This window comes from Erpetoichthys calabaricus, chromosome 5 (genome assembly GCF_900747795.2).
Source record: "Erpetoichthys calabaricus chromosome 5, fErpCal1.3, whole genome shotgun sequence".
NCBI classification, from domain to species: domain Eukaryota; kingdom Metazoa; phylum Chordata; class Cladistia; order Polypteriformes; family Polypteridae; genus Erpetoichthys; species Erpetoichthys calabaricus.
The window spans coordinates 168,539,914-168,557,988 of record NC_041398.2 but is presented as its reverse complement, the minus strand read 5'-3'; the positions used below and the strand labels follow the sequence as shown (position 1 = coordinate 168,557,988).

The 18,075-nt window shown below is 37.7% G+C and overlaps 1 protein-coding gene across 6 annotated transcripts in view; it reads left to right on the top strand.

Moving 5' to 3' along the window:
- fryl (furry homolog, like) overlaps positions 1 to 18,075 on the top strand; it is a 621,684-nt gene that overhangs the window by 177,306 nt on the left and 426,303 nt on the right. For 3 of the 6 annotated variants that reach the window (XM_028802203.2, XM_051927629.1, XM_051927628.1), the window contains exon 1: positions 1,140 to 1,473. The exons of the other annotated variants lie outside the window; for them this stretch is intronic. In XM_028802203.2, coding sequence (XP_028658036.2) covers positions 1,206 to 1,473 — 268 coding nt within the window. In that variant the 5' untranslated portion in view covers positions 1,140 to 1,205. Of the gene's footprint in view, positions 1 to 1,139; positions 1,474 to 18,075 lie in introns of those variants that run through there. 6 annotated transcript variants of the gene reach the window in all.

Below are 18,075 nucleotides of genomic sequence, written 5' to 3'. Positions count from 1 at the left end.
AATATTCTTTCTTATATTGCGCTAGAGTGGTGAAGTATTGCATTCTGATTGGACATGCAAGTAAGAAATTTCACTCTGCATGTTTACTACTACTAAAGCTACTACAACTACTACTACTATGATGAAGTGCACAGCCACATAGTGGTCAAATTTAATATTAATAGTCCTTAAGTGGCTTTGCTTTAGCAGACTAAAAATAGGTTCCTCTCTCTGAAAGAATACATATGTGCTGAATGGTTTAAACATGATGTGAGATATTTAAATTTTCCAACTTAAATTTTGTTAAATGTTTTCAGAATTAATCCATTTAAGTATATGGGGCAGGGTCCTAATCCGGCAGCAATAGTGGAGTTGCTGTTTTAGCAAACGTAGTTACCCACATACTGACACTGGAGTAATTTAGATTTACTGACTAGCATGTCTTTTGTTGTGGGAGGAAAGGAATGTCCAGAAGAATGCCTTGTTAGCAAACACAGAAACAAGCACTCGCCACACCAAAGGGTTTTTCTGCCTGCAGTCAAAATGAGGCCCCAGTTCTGTCAGGTCACAGTCCTACCTATTATGTCAACAAGACACACAATTGTAAAGAATCAATTTTTGAAGTACATTTAATATACAGTAAAATGTGCTAAAACAGTTCATCTTTATTTAAATTGTTCTGAGCATGGACTGTGTGTTATTTCTTACCCAAAAAAGTAGAATATGTTGAAACCTGTAGTGTTGTTGCAGCTGCAAATAGAATTGTGCTGAACGTTTTCCAGCAAGAATTATCTTTCAAATACAGGAGGTATGCAGTAATTTTCTGTGGTTGCCCCACCCTTTACACTTGCTCCTTATTTAGAAAATACATATTTCTAGAGATAGATGAACATTTGCTAATATTATCTTTAATTTTAAATCCTAAAAACGTATCCTGACTTAAGTATCTTTTTAAGTTTTGTACATTTACTCAGTTTTGTGGGTATTTATGTTTGAGTTGGCTTCATTCCCAATTGTATGTTATCAGTCTACACAGGGAATCATGTTCTACATTATGCCCAATAGCACTTGGCACACAGTTTATCAGCACCGCCCATATTCTGACTTTCAGTGCTGTTTAGTGCTGAACAAATAGTCCAGCTTTTGGTCTGGTCTACATTTTCATCTAAAGAAAGCTGCGCATGCTGTCTAGGTGTATGTTGTGCAAACATTAATTCCACAGCCACATGGCATCTGAAGCTGCTTCACTATATCACCATGGATATGTAGAACTGCAAAGGGGGAAAATGGATTTCCTAAGAAGAGCTGCCCCAGCTGTAGTGTCTGGAGACGTGGCCCTGGATGTAGGAAGCACTGTTCGCGAAAACTTGCCAAGGCTTTTAAAGATGAAGCGTTTTAGCTTATTATCTATGGGACATACTATTGATGAAGGTGATCCTGTACAGAACCCTGGGGGTTTCAAGTTGCATAGGTCAAATAGGAATCATTTCAAAGGTATGGTGGGGGAGAACTGCGAATTCCGGGCTGCAGCATTAAGTAGCAGACTAGTTAAATTATTAAGTAGGTAGTGGGTTAATGGGAAACATGGTAATGCATTGATGAAGAACTGAGGAGGTGAACAGTAAACCTGTAAGAAACCACAGAACCCTGACCTTGGTTGATTTTCTGTTATCTGTTAAAGGATTTTTAAACCTTTTTAGTTTAATTCACAAGCTGATTCACTGGGTGCTGTTTGATTGTTCTGTAATTTTCACAAAGTAAATGCTTAACCTGGGTGGGTTTTTTTTTTAGTTGTGTTTCATAAAGAAAGTAAAGTATGAAAATGTTTTTGTGTTCTGAATGCTTCAAGTCAAAAAACCTTTCTGTGTAACATCCCATACTAATTCCTACTTCCACCATTCTTGACTAAAACGGCAAAGTAAATTATACTTTATAATGACATTACAAAGTATAACATTCACATTGACATTCAAAAAAAAGGATGGGGTAGAACTTTTGGAGGTAAAGAAAAAGAATGTTGCATGCCTGGTGAAAGGTAAAAGTTAAGTTGTAAATTAGATAGGCAGATGGATAGCACTTTATTTGTCCCAGTGAAACTGCAGCGCTGATAAATCAAAATATTTCTAAGAAAATGTAGGTTTGTGCATTTTTAAGGTCTTCTGATTGTGCAGTAGCGACATGAAATAAAATCTTAAACAAACTAATTAAAAGGGCAGGCTCAGTTATGGGACGCACTCTTGTCCCCCTGCAGATAGTAGCGAAGGAGAGAATTAAAACAAAACAGAGTGCCATTATTAACAATGTTGCGCATCCTGTCTCTGACATACCAGCGCTGAGCTGAGTACTTTAAACCAGCAAAGAAACTCCACTGGGGCTCCTTTATGCCACCGGCAATATGCCTGTATAATGCTTCGCTGTGACTGTAACTGCCAAGTCAGAAGTTTTTCTTTATTTTCTTCCTACTTAGTTATTATAGTGTGTGTTCAGATCGTAGTGCTTGTTTGTCTGCATATGTGTGTCTATAGTCCATCCTTCTGTTTGTCTCCCGGTAGTCTGTTCTTGTATATTGATCACTTGTCATGTTCTCAAACATTTAACAAATGTACCATAATATTTGTCTTCCCTAGAAAACATGTTGATGTCCAAATTAATGTTTAGTAGGTTGAACTTGCCAGCTTCTCTGAAAATTAAGTTTTAAGACATACTCATCATATCTATATAACAATTTTAAGTTTTGATTTGAAATGTAGATCCTGTTTTTTTTTTTTTTTTTTTTTTATTTTCAGCTGAAGAAATATGAGGACTACTTGCATATCTTTCTTTTACCTTCTGACTCTTTATAAATGTAACACTTTTTTTGTTGCCACCTGTGATATTACTGTATGTGCTGTAACTCTTGCCTACAGAATAACTTAGGCAGTTGCATGAGGACTACTTGCATATCTTTCTTTTACCTTCTGACTCTTTATAAATGTAACACTTTTTTTGTTGCCACCTGTGATATTACTGTATGTGCTGTAACTCTTGCCTACAGAATAACTTAGGCAGTTGCATTGCTGTTCAGCTTTCAGTAAAAATATATATCTGGCACCTCTTTCTCTGCAGATATGTATTGTATGCCTGTATTATTGCATCAGCACCTTAAAACTGAAAAAAGAAGTATGGAAAGCTGGAACATGTTTGCATAACTGCTAAATGTAACACATAGATGAAGGTTTATTTGCAAGTCCGAAAGACTTTTAGCCATGGAGAAGATGCATTTATATTTCCTGAGGCTTAGACTGAGTGTAGTTTTTATTTTATTATTTTAATGAAATGTAAACGGTACATGGGACATAATATTGCTTACATACATAATTTAATATGTGGCAGCTTTGCCAGTTTTCTCTGCCAGGTATTAATGGTGCTTAATAATAATAATAATAATAATAATAATAGAGTGGTGGCTCTTAGGCTAGGGATCTGCACTGGCAATCGGAAGGTTGCTGGTTCGAATCCCGTAAATGCCAATAGGGACTCTGCTCTTTTGGGCCCTTGAGCAAGGCCCTTAACCTGCAATTGCTGAGCGCTTTGAGTAGTGATAAAAGTGCTATATAAATGCAAAGATTTATTATTATTATTAATGATGATAATAATACTAATATTGTGCCTATTGTGAAAACAATTATGAATAGATTAACAGATTGAAAATATTGAGGACAACATTTGATGTTATTGATTCTGTTTTTGCTATGATGCTATTTTCATTATTAATAGTAGCATTTTAACTTAACAATGTTGTTATTATAGAGATGTTGGTTCTGCATAGTGCCTTAAGATTGTTGGGACAGGCTCTAGGTACCTTGCAATTCTGTCCTTGATGTATTTATTGGATTATTATTATTATTGGATTATTATTATTACTATTATTATTATTGTGGTCATAGTGAAGAAAAATATATGAAAGATTCAGTGATGGAAGATGTTGAGAACAGCTATTATTGTTGTTAATTTTATTGTTTTTATTATTCTTGGGCAGCACAGTGGTAGTGCTGCTGTTTCACACTGAAGGAAAATAGGGTTTATGTCCCAAGTGTTTCCTGCGTAAACTCTGCATGTTCTTCCCTGATGCTCTGGTTATGTCCTACAGTCCACAGTTAAAACACACGCAAGTTAGGATGACCACTAAAATGGCCCTAGAATTGCAATGGACAGGCTGCCTGGGCATTTTTCCTGAAATGCATCTTGTTGGGATAGGCTCTGTGACCCTGCCCTGCATAAGTGTGGAAGAACTTATACCTTTACTGTCTGTTCAGTTTATGATTTGATTAATAATTCTTTGCATTTATATAGCGCTTTTCTCACTACTCAAAGCGCTCAATTAACTTGATTACATGCTACCCGCAAGTTCAGTATATTCTTTCACTGAAACACATATGTGCATTATCAGTCCAGTGACAGCAGAAAGTGACTATGTGAAATAAAGAAAATAGCCTCCAAATAAAAGTGATAGTGTGACCTTTTGGTTATTATTGGCTAGTTGTCTACAGAACTGAGACAGTATTTTACATGTGAGTATCAATATAAAGTCAATAAATGCAATTGGAGATGACTTTCCAAAGCGAGTCCACAACCCTGAATGGGGTGCAGTGCAGATAGAATAAATTGACAAAGTGAGGTACAAAGCCAGACTGTTTTTAAAATGGTAGAATCTCACAGTAGTGGTTTGCTGCTTTTGCCTTTGCCCTTCTTAAAATGACATGGATACACTGTTTTGCAATATGTGTGTAATCTCAAGATGCAGAATAATACTCAATATTTTTGGCTTCAAAATAGGCAGTTAGTAGGCTTTTTATAACATTGACAATCTGGAGTATGGTTAGTTTATTTTTTAAATTATAAAATATGATTCAGTTTAGAATGCAATTTCATGTGACAAACTATTATATACAGTAAACCCTCGCTATTTCGCGGTTCACTTTTCGCGGATTCACGACTTTGCGGATTTTATATGTAAGCATATCTAAATACATAACACGGATTTTTCGCTGCTTCGCGGGTTTCTGCGGACAATGGGTCTTTTTACTTGCTTCCTCAGTTGGTTTGCCCAGTTGATTTCATACAAGAGATGCTATTGGCGGATGGCTGAGAAGCTACCCAATCAGAGCACGCAGTTAAGTTCCTGTGTGCTGCTGATTGGCTCAGCGACGGAGTGTTGCATTAACCAGGAAGTCTCATCTCACTCCTTCATCATTAACGTGCTAATGCTTCAGGGGCCGTGTCCAAGCACCAACAGAAGATGCAAATGATTGCAGAAAAGGTAAAAGTTTTGGATATGTTGAAGGAAGGGAACAGCTACACTGCTGCAGGACATCGATTCTTTTTATTTAAAAAGGAGGAAAAGCATATAAGATCTACGGCTGCAGTGTCCTTTAACCAGGGTGCAAAACGAGTTGCAAGTGGACGTGATAAGGCAGTAGTCTGGATGGAATCTTTGCAACAAGGTCGACGACGTCATGACCGCCTACAAGCTGCTACGTGTACTTCGCTATACAGTAAGTGTAAACTTATCTACCGATTTCATATTGCTTAGCAGTTGTCCCTATTTTTAATAGAGTAAATGGTGGGTTGTAAACAATACAGGGAGGGTTTAAAAACATCCAAATACACGTTAAATAATTAAATAAATATAGTGTCCCTACTTCGCGGAAATTCAGTTATCGCGGTCGGCCTTGGAACCTATCTCCCGCAATAAGTGAGGGATTACTGTATTGTGGTTGTGAACTTAAAAAGTGCCAAGCTTATCCTTTGAAATGCATTTCCAATTAATGCAGTGCAATCCTATAACAAGAAAAATTATTTTATTAAATAACAGATTTGTGTTCAATTGAATGTTGTCCTTTATGGTTGTGTGACTAATACTTTTTACAATTGTTAGTCAACTTACAGTGGATAGATGTCGTAAATGTATTAATTTCACACTGTCACAATAAGAGACTCCAGATATCTCTAGAAGGTTTGGGGCAGCCACCCGTATATTATAATCCTGGCTGCTAAAAGTAGTTGTGTCAAAAAGTTAGCACTGGGTAGTTTACACTACTGAGTCCAAGACGGAACTGATCACCAGAGGAAGGGGAGCAGCTTTTATGGAGATTTGACCGGAAGTGATATCACCTTCGGGGCCGGGACCGGAAGTGTCTTCTTCTGGGCTTTGGCACCTGGCGGGATTTCCCGGGAACAGTCTGCAGGGAACTGAGAAAGAGAGTCAGTACACCCCTCCGCCCCCCCTGGTCGGATAAGTTGTTACGATTATATAAGCCCTTCAGCTGCCTCCTACTCGCACGTGTGTGACAGCACGTACTTATTATATTCTCATTCTATTGGGACTTTTGAGGTAGACAAAAGGCAAACACTTCCTTTAACCAAGAAGTGATTTCCTAAAATATATATATATGTTCTTTTAAAGATATTTTCACTTATTAAAAAAGTATACGAATATGTATAAGTATATGGTAAGTAAATTTTGTCTTTGTGGTGGTTAAGATAAAATTCAGTCTCCCAAACCTAAACAGGGAATACTCTGGATTATTCGTGGCCCTTGAATGAGAGTTGGCAGAGGAGCAGCTTGTTGTGGCCTTGTTGGCTATCCATTGTCATAGATGAAAAGCTTCAACCCAGTCAACATACAAAAGCTGAGTGTTTTTTTGATGCTTAAAACAAATTAGACTTATTAAAATTGCGAGAAATTTAAACTTAATTTTTATTGGTGATTATTATAGTATAAAATGTTTTACTTCAGTGACATTAATAGTCTAGGCTCAGAACACCAACAAAAATCTGCACAGCAGTCCTCCTAGTACCTTCCAAATTCAGAAAAACTTAATGAATACTTTGCTTTTCGCCTCTGACACAATGGCAATCTAAACTAGCATTTAGAGAAATCTCAAAATTAATTTCAGATATCTTAAAAATACAGTTCAGCTTTACAGATGTTCAAAACTCCTTTTGAGATGTTTTAGTCACCTTATGCAAAATTCTTGACTGTTTTAAGATGCATCAAAACTCATGTAAGAAGCTTAAGAATGGACAAGAAGCAATTTTTAGGTATCTGGAAATACATTTGAGGTATCTAATTGTATTTTAGTTACCTAATAATGATCTTTACATACCTTGAAGTAATAACCCTGTTTTATAGATAGTATCTCAAACAGGTTTCAATGTTTAATTTATCTGAAATTCATTTTAAGATATTTTGATTATGTTTTGAGATCTTGAAATAATACTTGTACTATTTTGAGATCTCAAACGCATTTCCAGAGATTAAAAAAAAAAAAAGATGTTTTACAGGAATCATGAACTACATTTAGGTTTACCAAAAAGAAACACACAAGGTTGTTTAAGGTAATCTCTATATTGTGAGGTTTCTGAACTCTTTTTGGACCCTAAACGGGACGGGACGACATGCTAAGGCAACCACAGGTTTGCAGTGCCGCAGAATATTGCCGAAACAACTACGAGCTCATTGCAGTAGCACTATAAGTGCCTGTTGCCGATGGGTGATGCAAGGAACATTATTAATGCAGGGAACAGTATAATGTGGCCACTGACCTCGCCCCGACCCTGACTGTTTGCTGTGTCTGCCTATGGAAGAATGGTTGATCCCTCTATAATAAATAACTGTGCTGTTCTGGTTTAATAATAATAATAATAATAATACATTTTATTTATATAGCACTTTTCCTATGCTCAAGGCGCTTTTCAAGTAAAGTAAAGCCGGTTTTGCCAAAGGACTGAGGCTCAGCCTCGTTTTTGGTGTGCAAGACAATGACTCATGTGTCACAACATATTTAATATTCACTGCCCAAAAAATTAAGGGAACACTTAAATCACACATTGTATCTCAATGAACAAAATATTCAAGTGGAAAAACTTTATTGAGTAATACTGTGTAATTTGTTGAGAACAAAATGAAGTAACAATGGTCAATGGAAACCAAAATCGCCAACCCACTGAGGGCTAGATTCAACATCACACTGAAAATCAAAGCCAAAAATGGAAATCACTGGCTGATCCAACTTAAGTGAATTTCATCACAGCAACTCCTAGTATGACTCAGTAGTATGTATTGCTGCCACACTCCTGTATGCACTCCTGACCATGTCTGGACATGCTCCTGATGAGACAGGAACTGCTTAAACATTCTTGCCAGATGAGGCCAGACACTATCTTGCAACTGAGGGCCCAATGCATCAGCATAAAGTGTGACAATGGCTCTGAGGACTTCATAGTAGTCAGGGTGCCATAGCCTAGCACATGGAGGTCTGTGTGACCCTCAATGGTATGCCTCCCCAGACCAACACTGATCCATTGCCAAACTGGTCATGCTGGATGATACTGCAGGCAGTATAATGTTTACCACAGCATTTCCAGACTCTTTCATGTCTGTTACATGTGCTCAATGTGAACCTGCTCTGTGAAGATAACTGGGTGCCGATTGTGGAGCTGACAGTTGTGGTAATGTGACACAGTAATGGGGTGTGAGCACAAGTCCCACTAGAGAACATCGGGCCTCATGGAGTCTGTTTCTGACAGTCTGGTCAGAAACATGCACACCAGTAGCCAGGTGGAAGTCATTTTGTAGGGTTCTGGCAGCGCTCTCTCCTCTTGCTGCTAGGTTGAGCTTCTGTGGCACTGTGTAGCTCTCATCGTGTAATGGTCTGTCTCATGGCATCTTCCTCATGCGCTTGAAACTGTGCTGTGTCTTGCTCTTGAAACTGTGCTGGGAGACACAGCAAAACGTTTTGTGACGGCACATATGGATGTATCATCCTAAAGAAGCTGGACTACTTGTGCAACCTGTATCAGCTCTAGATACTGTCTCATGCTACCAGTAGTGACAAGGACAATAGCAAAACATAACACTAGAGAAGAATCTGTCAGGAAGGATAAGGAGAGAGAAATTAGCTGTGGCCACTACCTGCAAAACCATTCCCTTTCTGGTTGGTGTCTTGTTGTTGCCTTTCCAGTGCACATGTTGTCACTTTCATTTACACCAAAGCAGGTGAAGTTGATTCACAATCACTTATGCTTCCTAACTGGACAGACTGATTTCCCTGAAGCTTAATTGACTTGCTGTTAGACTGTGGTGATTAAGTGTTCCCTTCATTTTTTTAGCAGTATACATGGGAACTTATTTTGAAAAATCTTGAAATGCATTTGGTATCTTCTGTTAGATATTGAATCTCAAACTGAGCAGGATGTAATTTTAAACTTTCTTTAGATGTAATTTCAAATAGATATGTCAAATCCATTGAATACATTTTTTTTATTATTATAGCTCTCTGAGTGTGTACATGGATATACTTGTCCATAGCTGTTAATGAAAGTTTTAGTCTTAAGCTTGCTTCATGCAGAGTCAGAATGTTTGCATGACTATCAAAGATGAAATTGGAATTTAGTCGTCATTGAATACATGGAATTTCTGTAAAGTGCATTTAAGAATAGGTTGAGCAGCTTAGTTTCTTCTTTGGCAGGGGTCGCCAACTCCGGTCCTGGAGGACCACCGTGGGTGCAGGTTTTCATTCTAACCCTTTTCTTAATGAGTTACCTGTTTTTGCTGTTAATTAACTTCTATTGAATTCATTTTAATGACTTGCTAATTAAGACTCAGACCTCTTAATTGTTTCTTTTTCCTTAATTAGCAGCCAAACAATAATGAGATACAAAATGAGCCAAAACAACTGGTATCCATCACACACTGTCTGAAAATAAAGAAAGATGAAGGTCTCAGGAATGTTGATCTGCTCAGGTCCACAAAACATTTGAACAGTGCTCTTAGAAAAAAGAAAATCAACAATTTCAGAAATGTCTGCTATTGCACAATGAGAGCAGAAACAAGCCATGGAATTAAAGAACAGGTTTAATTAACGACAAGAATTGGCACCTCATTAAGCAGCTGGTTAGAGTGAAATTGGTTGGAGTTTCAGGCCCTGAGTTAGTAGGTCTTCTGTTGACTCACTCACTTCACATTTCATTTCTGTTTGGGTGCAATTTAAGGAAAGAAATGAAGAAATTCAGGGGAACAAATCTTAAACAAACAAGTCAATTAAAATGAAAGGAAAAGGTGTTAATTAGCAGCAAAAACTGGTCACCAATTAAGAAAAGGGTTCGAATGAAAACCGGCAACCACAGTGGTCCCCCAGGACTGGAGTTGGCGACCCCTGTTCTATGGCACATCAGGATAAATGACCATATAAAGTGGCTATTGTCAAGACTAATGAAATGTTGTAGAATAAGCTTGGATAGGTCTCTGATTATGTGGAATGGGACATTTTTTCTGAAACTATGTAGATTTGGTGGGTCATTCTTTTAAGAAAGCGGTACAGTGCATCCGGAAAGTATTCACAGCGCATCACTTTTTCCACTTTTTGTTATGTTACAGCCTTATTCCAAAATAGATTAAATTCATTTTTTTCCTCAGAATTCTACACACAACACCCCATAATGACAACGTGAAAAAAGTTTACTTGAGGTTTTTGCAAATGTATTAAAAATAAAAAAAACTGAGAAATCACATGTACATAAGTATTCACAGCCTTTGCTCAATACTTTGTCGATGCACCTTTGGCAGCTTTTACAGCCTCAAGTCTTTCTGAATATGATGCCACAAGCTTGGCACACCTATCCTTGGCCAGTTTCGCCCATTCCTCTTTGCAGCACCTCTCAAGCTCCTTCAGGTTGGATAGGAAGCATCGGTGCACAGCCATTTTAAGATCTCTCCAGAGATGTTGAATCGGATTCAAGTCTGGGCTCTGGCTGGGCCACTCAAGGACATTCACAGAGTTGTCCTGAAGCCACTCCTTTGATATCTTGGCTGTGTGCTTAGGGTGGTTGTCCTGCTGAAGGATGAACCGTCGCCCCAGTCTGCGGTCAAGAGCGCTCTAGAGCAGGTTTTCATCCAGGATGTCTCTGTACATTGCTGCAGTCATCTTTCCCTTTATCCTGACTAGTCTCCCAGTTCCTGCCGCTGAAAACATCCCCACAGCATGATGCTGCTACCACCATGCTTCACTGTAGTGATGGTATTGGCCTGGTGATGAGCAGTGCCTGGGTTCCTCCAAATGTGACGCCTGGCATTCACACCAAAGAGTTCAATCTTTGTCTCATCAGACCAGAGAATTTTCTTTCTCATGGTGTGTGAGTCCTTCAGGTGCCTTTTGCAAACTCCAGGCTGGCTGCCATGTGCCTTTTACTAAGGAGTGGCTTCCGTCTGGCCACTCTACCATACAGGCCTGATTGGTGGATTGATGCAGAGATGGTTGTCCTTCTGGAAAGTTCTCCTCTCTCCACAGAGGACCTTTGGAGCTTGGACAGAGTGACCATCGGGTTCTTGGTCACCTCCCTGACTAAGGCCCTTCTCCCCCGATCGCTCAGTTTAGATGGCCGGCCAGCTCTAGGAAGAGTCCTGGTGGTTTTGAACTTCTTCCACTTCCGGATGATGGAGGCCACTGTGCTCATTGGGACCTTCAAAGCAGCAGAAATTTTTCTGTAACCTTCCCCAGATTTGTGCCTCAAGACAATCCTGCCTCAGAGGTCTACAGACAATTCCACTTGACTTCATGCTTGGTTTGTGCTCTGACATGAACTGTCAACTGTGGGACCTTATATAGACAGGTGTGTGCCTTTCCAAATCATGTCCAATCAACTGAATTTACCACAGGTGGACTCCAATTAAGCTGCAGAAACATCTCAAGGATGATCAGGGGAAACAGGATGCACCTGAGCTCAATTTTGAGCTTCATGGAAAAGGCTGTGAATACTTATGTACATGTGCTTTCTCAATTTTTTTAGTTTTAATAAATTTGCAAAAATCTGAAGTAAACTTTTTTCACATTGTCATTATGTGGTGTTGTGTGTAGAATTCTGAGGAAGTAAATGAATTTAATCCATTTTGGAATAAGGCTGTAACATAGCAAAATGTGGAAAAAGTGATGTGCTGTGAATACTTTCCGGATGCACTGTATATCCTCAAGAAAGCTGCCATTTTTAGCCATGATTTCCCAGCCTAATTCAGTACTTGTAATTAATTCAAGAGAGCTGCCTTGAATCTCAACACTACACAAATATTTATATCATCTGTATATTCTATTAAAAACTATTTTAGATATGTAATAAGAAATTTTAAAAAAGTCCAGTTTCAAATCATTTTGGTTATTTCAAGTCACACTGATCCATAAATGTTAATGGATGATTAAAAGTAGGATTGTGAAGTTCAGCATTGAAGGAACCCTTTAAAACTTTGACATTTCCTTGCTCAATAATTAAAACAGATGTTTTTACTGTTTTCCTAAACATGAATGTCATGCTACATAGACTGTATTGTTAGTTACTTTCATATTCAGTGAATTTAATGTAAAAATTACTTTTGTCATTTAGTGCAGCATGCTCCTAGGAAAAGACAAAAGTCTTCTTTTGCCACGTAAATCATAGTCAGATTCCATAGAAGAATCTCCGAAGCACATTACACTGCTTGACAAACTACTTCTAATCACACCAGTAAATGAAAATAACAAAATGATTGGTAACACTTTAGTTTAGATACTATAAAAATACATCAGTTGCTCATTTGCTATGAATGTAACACGAGACCTTAAAGGCTTATTTTGGTCTTCATAACACTTATAAAACATCAGTAGATAGATTATTCATCTCGGTGCAGTGTGGCATATTGACATGTTGGTGAAATTGCTTATTAATAAGAAGGATTCACAGGTCTTATAATAATTATGTAATATCAAGAGAAATGTGTCGCAGCTAAGCCACCTCACTCCACTCTGAGGTAAAATTTTGTTAGTAGTACTGATGCTTTTTAAGTGTTATGAAGATCCAAAGAACTAGATGCATTTTTGCAGTACCTAAACTGAAGAGTTAACAAATAATTAATTGAAGCTTGACAATTTCTTCATGAGCACCAGACAAGCTCTCACTAACTCTCCACTGTTAGCATACAAAAAGCTTTCGGTCAATTCTCAGTTGCTGCCAGAATCACTTACATTTTTCTGTGAGAGGATATGTTCAAAGAGGATATGTTCAGAGATGTGCTGTTAACTCTTTTACAATTTAAATGACTTAAGTATATTCTCACTTGAGATGTACCCTATTTAAGTGTCTTTTGTCTTGTACTTAAAGACAGATTAAATGGAAAATCTTTAATTTTACAAGGTATTTACCCCTGGGCATAGATATTTTATACATGTTACAGAAAAGGTTTTTGCCAGGTGATGTGAGGCAGTGTTGCTAAGTGTTACTTGCATTTACATTACTTCTTTTAATTTCTATTTATGGAAAAATGTGAATGCATCCGCTTGATTATATATATTAGATTTTTAAAAAAATCTTCTATCTGGAAATGAGACTGTCCTTTTTCTTTCTAGCCAAGGTTTTGTTTTGTTAGGAGACAATGCTGTCTTTTCCCTGTTCGTGCCCTGCTCATTATTTGTAATCTCATACCCTCTGTGAACTGATGTGGTTTGCAATGTAAGCACAGCATGTTTACCCTGGTTTAATGTGGGCTTTTGATTAATAGCATGCTAACAAATGATAAAGAAAAGCTAACATCAACGATTGTAATGCATAAAAATTGTTCAATACTGATGTTGTTGGAAACAGAATTGGTCAGTGTGAGCCAGGAATTTGGTTTGCTGGTGCAAATGGCAGCTGAATCCTCTTTAAAATGATCTGCTTATATCTATTTTTATACCTTCATAATGGAATGAGGTAGGCCTGCATAGTCACAGAGGAGGCCATCAGGAATGAATGTGTTATAAGCAGCAATCTGTAGATTCTGATGGCTAATTTTTTATTTCTTTTGGTTTCGTTATTGAAACAAGAATAGTAACTAATTAGAATGATTGAATTCTTTTAGGGTGGAATGTGATTCTGGTTTTGATGTATTGGTGAATAGAGATAAAACTGATAAACCTGGCTTTTTAACATAATTATTTTATCTTGGAGGGATTATGCTCAATTGTACAAGATGTGACCTTGGTCAGTCTTTAATCTGCTGCTGCTTTTTGGTAAGAGAGCAATTTTTCTGTTTTTGTCAAGTTTACTATTTCAATGAACAGTTTGCACATAGGAGCAAAGTCTTTGTTTGAATTTGCAGATGACATGCAGTGCAGAATGGAAAACCAGATGTGTGTTTTGTGTCCTTTAAAAAAATAACTTTTTCATCAGTTTTGTTTATTAAGAGTAAATCAGCGAAGTACAGCAGATCCAAAGCATTAATTTGATTTGAACAAAAGCTGAAAAAGGTTAGAAACTGAAAATATTAACAGTGGACGTAATTTTTTCTGAGGTTTCTGATCACCTTCTACTTGTATTATAGTGAAATATCTATAAAGTAGGAAAGGAGAATTTACTAAAACTGAAACAATTTTCAGGTGCTCAAGGTTATTCCCAATTAGTTTGTGGCATAATATGTAGCGTCAAGTGTTTATTTAGCATGGTCTTATTTTGCTAAAATTGACATGTAATTTTGTGTTACTTGAAGTGAGCATTTCAGTATGTTTTTAGAATCTGAAGGATTTGTTTTTTCTTCTGTTTCATGATCATTTGAAATTGTCTAATGGCTCCTTTTATATAGTTAGATATGCATCAGTCTTTTTTTAAGGCAGAGTTTTAATAAAATATAACACAACAATTTGAAAATCACTTAAACTGGTTCAGAGTCAGTGGTACAGAGCCTATCCAAGCAATATTTGGTGTCAGGCATGACACAACCCTATAAAGGTCACTAGTCCATCACAGCTTATTTGATGTTACAATTAGACAATTACAAATAATAACAAATAGATCAAGTAAAGAGAGTTCATCTGTAGGTCCAGGATAAGACTAGGAGAGTAGAAAGCTTGAGCAGAGCAGTCCTGAGACGCTCTGGGAAGAGTTGCATCTTCTATTTGATTTTGTTTGCATTACCAAAAGAGGATACTTTTTGTTGTTTAAGATCAGTGCTATGGCCTGATAAATACACAAAAACAGGATTTATTGTGAAAAAACTAATTATGTGCTTTTTACATGTACCCCATATGGATCTATTCCCTTGAATTTGTAACCCACTTTCAAATGCATAGCTATTTAAATCTCACTCATTGCGTAAGATGATGGCATTAACTCATGAACATTAATTGAATGACACCATATAATATTCTATCTTTCATACTTCAAAGAATGCAGCTAGTGATATAGTTTAGATTAGACATATGATACTGTCTAGCTGAGAATTCCCCAATATCTTATCATTGCTAGTCTCATTTCAAACATTTGGCTGAATTATGGTACTGTTTTAGTTGTTACAGCAAGCCAGCTGATCCAAACATAGTGTTTTATTATAAATAAATGACACAACTGAGGAATCAACAAAAGAAGTAACAAAAATTCACAAGATAAACAATGGGAAACAGCAAATCTTATTCCTCTTGTACCTTTCTGAGATAATGTACAGTAAGTCAATTTTCCAATTAGATGAAGTGGTCCTCCTCAACATCAGTGCCACACAATAACCGTTTTCTTGCAACCTGTACCTTTTCCACAAATCTTCCAACCTCTCTTCCTCCTCCATCTCCACTCTGCATTCAGTGTTCCATAAAGCCCCACCCTGCGATTAATTGGACAATCTTAAGTACAGTTCAATGCAAAAGTTTGGACAAATTACACATTTTGTTGACATGTGAAGTAAAAAATAGCAAATATAACTTTGACAACAAACAAAATAGAACAGTGATTTTTTTTTTGAGAATGTTTTCTTCGTTATTTATCTGATGAACTACAAAATGTAATAAAAGAAGAGCGTAAATGTGACATGTGCAAATGTTTGTGCACACTTTTTCACTTGTAAGGTTTCAGAACTGGTTAAGTTCTTAGTCTTGTCTGGCTTAGCTCATTAGCCGTTAGTCTGGTCAAGAGTTGTGAATAGGAATTGTCAGCTAATGCCAATTCCAGAGCCTAATAAATCCTTTGACTTTTGAAACACTGCACACCACTCAAAAACCATGAGCTCTTCGAGGCAGGTGACAGAGAATCTGAAAATTTAAATTAGTTGATGACTACAGAACAAGGTGAATGTCATGTAGAAATGGCACTGAATGGGAACTGTGGAGGTCAAAAAATGATCTGGAAGATCAAGAAAACTGACTGAATGACTCTTCTACTATAAACTGCAGGAAGGTAAAACCACCAAATGACCTCAAAGGGCTTAGCTGAAAATGGAGTGGTGAAGCACTGTTCTACAGTACAGTGTTACACGATCATGGCCTTCATGGAAGAGCCATCTGAAGGAATCCTTACCTGCGATCACATCACAGAAAAAAGTTCAATATGCAAAAACATGTGCCTAAGACAGAGAAATTTATGAACCAAATGCTATGGACAAGATAACAGTTAAAATTGAACTCTTTAGCCGCAACCACAAATGGTTTGTTTTTCATATAAAAAGAGTACCATTTAAAGAAATGGACACCTTGCCAACTGTTAAAAATGTGGGTGGATCTATTTTGCTTTGGGTTTGTGTGGCAGCTTACTGGCACTGGAAATACTATGTAAAGGGAAGAATCTATAACAATAAAAGGCAAAGCCCTCACTGACTGACTGACTCACTCACTCACTCACTGACTGACTGACTGACTCATCACTAATTGTCCAACTTCCCGTGTAGGTGGAAGGCTGAAATTTGGCAGGCTCATTCCTTACAGCTTACTTACAAAAGTTAGGCAGGTTTCATTTCAAAATTATACGCGTAATGGTCATAACTGGAACCTCTTTTTTGTCCATATACTGTAATGGAAGGCAGCAAGATGGCCGTAGGAGACTGAGTTGCGTGTCGCGTCATCACGCCTCCCACGTAATCACGTGAACTGACTGTGAACTCAGTACGTAGAAAAGAAGGAGGAGCCCCAAAGAGCGCTGAAGAAAACACTCATTACACAATTGACAAGGCAGCGAAACAATAAGAAGCGAGTGAGTGACGCATACAAGCATCTTCATAAGACACGAGGTATAAAAAAGCACGGTGTAAACTGTAAGTCTAAATTTACTTTATAGAAACGCTCCCGCTGCCGTTTGCAATACCATATTCGCGAGATACAAGTTTAATGAGAAGACACGAGGTATAAAAAAGCACGGTATAAACCTAACCTTAAATTAACTTTATAGAAACGCTCCCGCTGCCGTTTGCAATGCCATATTCGCGAGATACAAGTTTAATGAGAAGACACGAGGTATAAACGAGAGTTTGCATCACTTTGTAACAGAGTTAAAATTGCTGTAGCGAGAAACTTTTAACTGCCGGGTCTTAGCTAACATTAAATAAACCCGTGGACATCGCAACATCACACAAGAGAGCGGCTCACGTGAAGTGACTGAACGCAGCAGGAGTGATCACTTCCATGAATCAAACCTGTTCAAAAAACACATTACACAATTGATAAAGTAGGAAAAGAATATGAAACAAAGCACGGTATAAACCGTAACTTCAAATTAAGTTTATAGAAACGCTGCCGTTTGCAATACCATATTCGCCCCTGCGAAGCGCGGTGATTTTGCTATATATATTAAACTATTTCAACCATTGTATGATCTGCTTCTCACAACTGAAAGAGGGCACCGTGGCAGAAGTTAGCCGACTTGCTCACCAACCACAAGTGTTACCTGGTAGGTAACCACCCATACAATCAGATTGTGAATCAGACTACGAATGCCTGCAATGTAATTACCCCGATCTACATGCTGTCAAATGAACGAACCACACGCCGTAGCACAACGTTAGGGGCTTCGCCTCTACGTCCGAGGATCGATTCCAGTAAGGGAGTGCAGTGACTGTGTACTCCTAATGAGCCCACAATTACGGCGAAACACGTGTCGCATACTATGCATCTTCAAAGCACGGTGTAAACAGTAAGTTTAAATTGAGTTTATAGAAACGCTCCCGCTGCCGTTTGCAATACCATATTAGATGACTTTGTAACAGAGTTAAAATTGCTGGAGCGATAAATTTTTAACTGCCGGGTCATGTCGCGTGTTCTTGGGTAGGTACACCAAAAAATGTATACATTTATGCATGTA